At 28.8% G+C, this 5,101-nt stretch overlaps 1 protein-coding gene across 1 annotated transcript; it reads right to left on the reverse strand.

Moving 5' to 3' along the window:
* Positions 1–223: 223 nt before the first annotated feature.
* On the reverse strand, positions 224–3,793 carry LOC107167915 (protein CFDP2-like). The gene is made up of 3 exons (XM_089223288.1): positions 3,686–3,793; positions 638–1,287; positions 224–308 (listed from the first exon to the last, which is right to left on the reverse strand). Exons 1-3 carry the CDS (start codon positions 3,791–3,793, stop codon positions 224–226), a joined length of 843 nt encoding a protein of 280 aa, XP_089079414.1.
* Between the last annotated feature and the right edge of the window lie 1,308 nt (positions 3,794–5,101).

Below are 5,101 nucleotides of genomic sequence, written 5' to 3' on the forward strand. Positions count from 1 at the left end.
AATTGGAGGAGGTACAATGAACTTTAACATACTGCACTCTGTAACTGAGATACAACTGGAGCCAGTAGAGCAATGAGTTACCAATTCCGAGTGGGACTTCTTTGTAGTAAAACGACAGTGATTAACCGCGTCAATGGATTTTTCAAAATTAATGAACACTGTATCATTTTGGCAACCAGATTCAAAACTTTCTAAAATACACGATGTAAAAGCTAGGTTGGGTCTAGGCTAGGTCTTTCAGATTTTTAACAGATGTAACTGAACAGGTTTTCCATACGGCAGGAAAAATGGCCTCATCTAAAGTACATCTAAAGAGCATAAATAAAGGAAATATAATTGAATCTCGACAATTCAAGAGCAGTCACGCAGAAATACCATCAGTGCTGCTAGAAAAGATATTTTTTAAGGAATAGAGGGTAGCTTGAACATCGTGGAGAGTGAAATAACAGTTAGAAGGAATTATTCATAGCGATAAGCCATTATCTATCAAATTTTGGATATAAAAGGAAAAATTTTTATGAATTTCTAGCGTAAAATAATTTGAACATTGCCGTAATTTGTACGTATTTACACAAAATTTGAACTTTAAATGCTTATAAAATAAAATTGTGACCATCTATTTCTTTTAGTTTTCAACTTCTTCTTCTTCTTCTTCCTTATTATTTTGACTTTCATTTTTCCTTTAACCAGATAGTGATCCGAATCACCATCGGCTCCTCTCATCGTTCTTATGTCTTGAATACAGTTTTTTAATCTTGCACTCACTAAAATATGGTCGATTTGGTTGATATGTCTTCCATCAGGTGACATCCATGTTCCCTTATAAATATTTTTATGAGGAAACATTGTACTTTTCACTACAAGACCATTTCCACATGCAAAATCGATAAGTTTTAATCCATTATCATTTGAAGCTTCGTGCAGGCTGTGACTACTAATTATTGGTCTGAATACAGCCTCTTTACCAACTTTTGCATTTAGGTCACCTAAGACTATTTTTATTCTGTATTGAGGTAATGCATTGAATGTTAAGTCTAAGCACTCATATAAATCATCCTTCTTTTCCTGCGGCTTATCTTCGGAAAACGCATGCACATTTATGAAAGCTATGTCGAACAACTGCGCTTTTATTGTCAATAATGAGATTATTGAATTGATATCTTTGAATTCCCTTTTATTTGGTATTAAGCTTTTGTGTACTGCAAAACCAGTTCCAAACTGGCGTTGTTCATTACATTTACCATAAAGTATTGTTGTTTCTTGTATATCTAACGTTCCAGTATCATCCTATCTAATTTTTTGTAGAGCCACTATTTTTAACTTGTATTTCTCAATTTCTTTAACAATGTTTTGGGCTGCTCCAGGTTTGAAAAACGTACGTACGTTCTATGTCCCAAACAGTAAACCATTTTTCTAATTTCAAGTCTTATTATCCAAAGCTCCATGTATCCGAGGCATGTTTATGTTTATTAGATCCGGAAAAGAAGATTTTTTATTAGGCCGGGTCGTTAGCCCTGCGCTAAACCCCCAACCTGGAGGACCAGTCTACTCCAACCAATTAAGGTCAGAGTAGGGAGATCTGAACCAACTAATTAAAGTCAGTTCAGTTCAGAGCTCGGGGCCCCGGGTTCGCCATACCCATCGCACTTTTAGAGCTCCCCTGAGGGGTTTAGTTTTCAACTGCTATTGTAAAAATATGTTAGGAGCTTTGTATTAAATTTTCAAATCTTAGATATAAAAAGAAAATTTTTTATGAATTTCTAGCATAACATAATTTACGAATTTTCGTGATTCTTGCATAATATGTTGTCAAAATTCAAACTTTGAATGCTTATAAAAAAATTGTGACCATGTATTTCTTTTATTTTTCAATTGCTATTGTAAAAATATGTTAGGAGCCTTGTATTAAATTTTCAAATCTTAGATCTAAAAATGAAAACTTTTATGAGTTTCTATCTAAGATAGTTTGAACATTGCCGTAATTTTTAAGTATTTAGTCAAAATTTGAACTTTTAAATGATTATAAAAAAAAAATCATGCTTATGTATTTTTAATATTTTTTAACTGCTATTGTTACTGTGTGTTAGAAGCCTTGTATTAAATTTTCAAGCTTTCTACCGAACAAATACATTTTTATCGATATTTATAGAAAAAAAAAACTAAAAAAGTTGAAAAATTAAAATGTCAGTAAACAGCTCAAAACAAATTTAAATATTTTGAAAATTTCATCAAATATAGAAAATGCCTATATAAACAGTGAAAAAGTATCTGCAGTCATTTGTTTTAGAGTTACACCAAAATAAGTAAATCGCTAAAAGTGAAAATTCAATGTTGTAAAAATTTAAATTTCAAATGCTCATAAAAATTTTATTTGAATTTCCGGTGGACTTTTTATTTGTGACAAAGATTGAAAAACTTTTAAGGAATCTTATATTTAATTTTCAAATCTTAGATTTAAAAAGAAAATTTATAAATTTCTAGCTTAAAATAATTGTGAATTTTTGTGATTTTTACGTATTTTGTCATAATTCAAACTTTGAATGCTTATAAAAAAAGATTGTGACTATGAATTTATTTTATTTTTCAACTGCTATTGAAACAATATGTTAAGAGCCTTGTATTAAATTTTCAAGCTTTTCTACCCAACAAATAAATTGTATCTATATTAATTTAAAAAAAACTAATAATGATCGAAAATTGCATATGCCTATAAATAGTTCAATTTAAGTGAAAATTCTTTGAAAATTTCATGGTGGATAGAATATACTTATATAAACATTCGGTGAAAATTTCATGGATCTATGGTCATTTGTTTTAAAGTTACATCAAAAACCAAAATCAATTTTGTCGAAAAATGAGTGTGCGTAAAATTTCCCGTTTTTCCCTTAATTTTTAGTTTGTTTTTCTCGATTATTTAGAAATGTATTTATAATTTTTTACTTTCGACCTTCCGAAGTACCTACCGCATTCACTTGCTGATCAATCGAGGTACTGAAGTCGAAAATCGAAGCACTTTTACTACCCAAAACGTGATGACAGACAAAAAAAACACATCATGGTAAAATCAACACATTCACCGCTCAGAATCTAATAGTTTAAATAAAAAGTTTTAAATTTTGATAAAATTATTTGAAGATTTCTAAAACAATAAGAAGACTGCACAATTTACCAGATTTTTAATGACAACTGACAAGAATTTGAATTTGAATCTTTTTTATTATCTACTCGTTCAAAACCTATCTAATAAAACTTTATAGTATTACTTAATAAAATGACTTAATCCATTTCATAAAATAATATGTAATCTTCCTCAGTTTTTCATTGGTCTTTGATATAATTCCAGTAAATTACGTTAAAATATAAGCCAATCAAACGACGAGGTTTACTCCCGCCCTATTCTGCGTAAAATGAACGAAATTCAGTTTGTCGTGATAAAAATTAATTATTCTAAAACTCTTTGAATGAATATAATAAAAAATAATTATTTAACCATTATTTATTTAACTAGTTCAAAACGTAGCAATGTTCATAACTATACATTATACAACCATACTAAATGATCAATTATGATCTTACTCAATCAGTATATAGTTCTATGTCTGCAGATCCCGAAGTTAAAAAGAATTAAATTTTACTTCAACATCACAAGCTAAGAAAGGTTTTGATTCGTATAAAGTTTTCATACTTCAAACATTATTAGTTTATTATGACGTTCCAAATCATTAGATTGAAGTTCTAACATTATCTTATAGTGTAAAAGTGCTGGCAATACTAGTGTTAGTAATGAGATCATATCTATCTTAAAAGAGAAATATTATTGTAATATGATTATATACTTGCGAATATAGCTGATGAGCTACATCTACCAGCGTGAAAAATATTTCTTAGACGTAGTGTAATAACTTGATTTAAAGATGATCTTTAGGCTAGGTTAGCCTTTATCTTATATCTTATATCTATCTTTAGATATCTAGGTCAGCTGATTTAATAAATATGTTGCAGATACAACAGATACAAGTTAGAGATTAATGTTTTTTTTTTTAATGAAATAAAACTACAACCTATACATTTTTAGTACAATTATTTTACTCTATGATTACTTAAAAATATAGAAAAAAACGGTTCTGTGAAAATATGTTTTGTCTATGTTGTGCGTGGGAGAAGAGAGAGAAAACAAATAGTGGGCTGACATTCTCATGAAAATTTAGCAGTTACTATAGAACGTTGGAAAACCCTTAGATAACTAGAGGCCTAATTATTTTAATTGAAAATATTGGAAAAAATCAAATAGTCTACAGAAATATATTAAACACATTATTTATTAATGTAATAAATGCTTATTATACTACTGAAATTAGGATAAGTATGGAGCTTAATTAATAAAGCATCAAATTCCTTTAAATGTAAACATAGGTACTTACTTTTTTGGATAATTTAAATAAAATGATGAGATATAATTATATAACAAATATATAGGTACCCACCTATTTATAATGTACTATGTCTAATAACCAAATGACTAAAAACGTTTGTTTTGATAATATTCAAACGCATTTATTACGCAGAATCGTTTTTTCTATTTTTTCAAGTACTCTTAGAGTAAAATACTAAAATCACAAATTGCCAAAAAAAATAGAGAATAATATTTTCAAGGGAATAACATATCAATATTATACAATATTATCGTATTTTATTGTTAATGATTTTATGTTCTACTTTCAAAAATAACAAACAAATGTTGTCATTCCCTCAAAAATATTATTATCTATCTGTTTTGTTATTGGTGATTGCACTCTAGGATTACTTAAATGATAGAAAAAATGATTCTGCGTAAATGCGTTTAGGTTATATTGAGCGTAGGACAGAGAGAAAAAAAATAGTTCTTTGACATCCTCTTAGGTGCTTTTCATTTATTTTTAGGAGAGTACTCCAGGTTAGATTTTCGTCAAGTATGAGACCGGCGGATTTAACTTTAGATGGGGATTAGGAATTAGGAAATAGCTTATCGTGTGACTTAAATGCATTGTTAGCGCTCAAATGATATTAATCTATTATCGTACGCTATCTCGGATATATATCATTATCTTTGTATCATTTGTAA

Source organism: Diuraphis noxia, unplaced genomic scaffold (genome assembly GCF_037042655.1).
Source record: "Diuraphis noxia isolate RWA-SAM2 unplaced genomic scaffold, SU_Dnox_SAM2 contig0003, whole genome shotgun sequence".
Lineage (NCBI taxonomy): Eukaryota > Metazoa > Arthropoda > Insecta > Hemiptera > Aphididae > Diuraphis > Diuraphis noxia.

Bases quoted from the DNA above. Each gene is read 5' to 3' on its own strand.
- LOC107167915 (XM_089223288.1), bottom strand. From the start codon at position 3,793: ATGATCTCATTACTAACACTAGTATTGCCAGCACTTTTACACTATAAG. The intron at 1,288-3,685 runs GTATGAAAACTT...AAAATTAGATAG, and splicing joins ATAAACTAATAATGTTTGAA to GATGATACTGGAACGTTAGA. The intron at 309-637 runs GTTGAAAACTAA...TATGCTCTTTAG, and splicing joins AGGAAGAAGAAGAAGAAGAA to ATGTACTTTAGATGAGGCCA.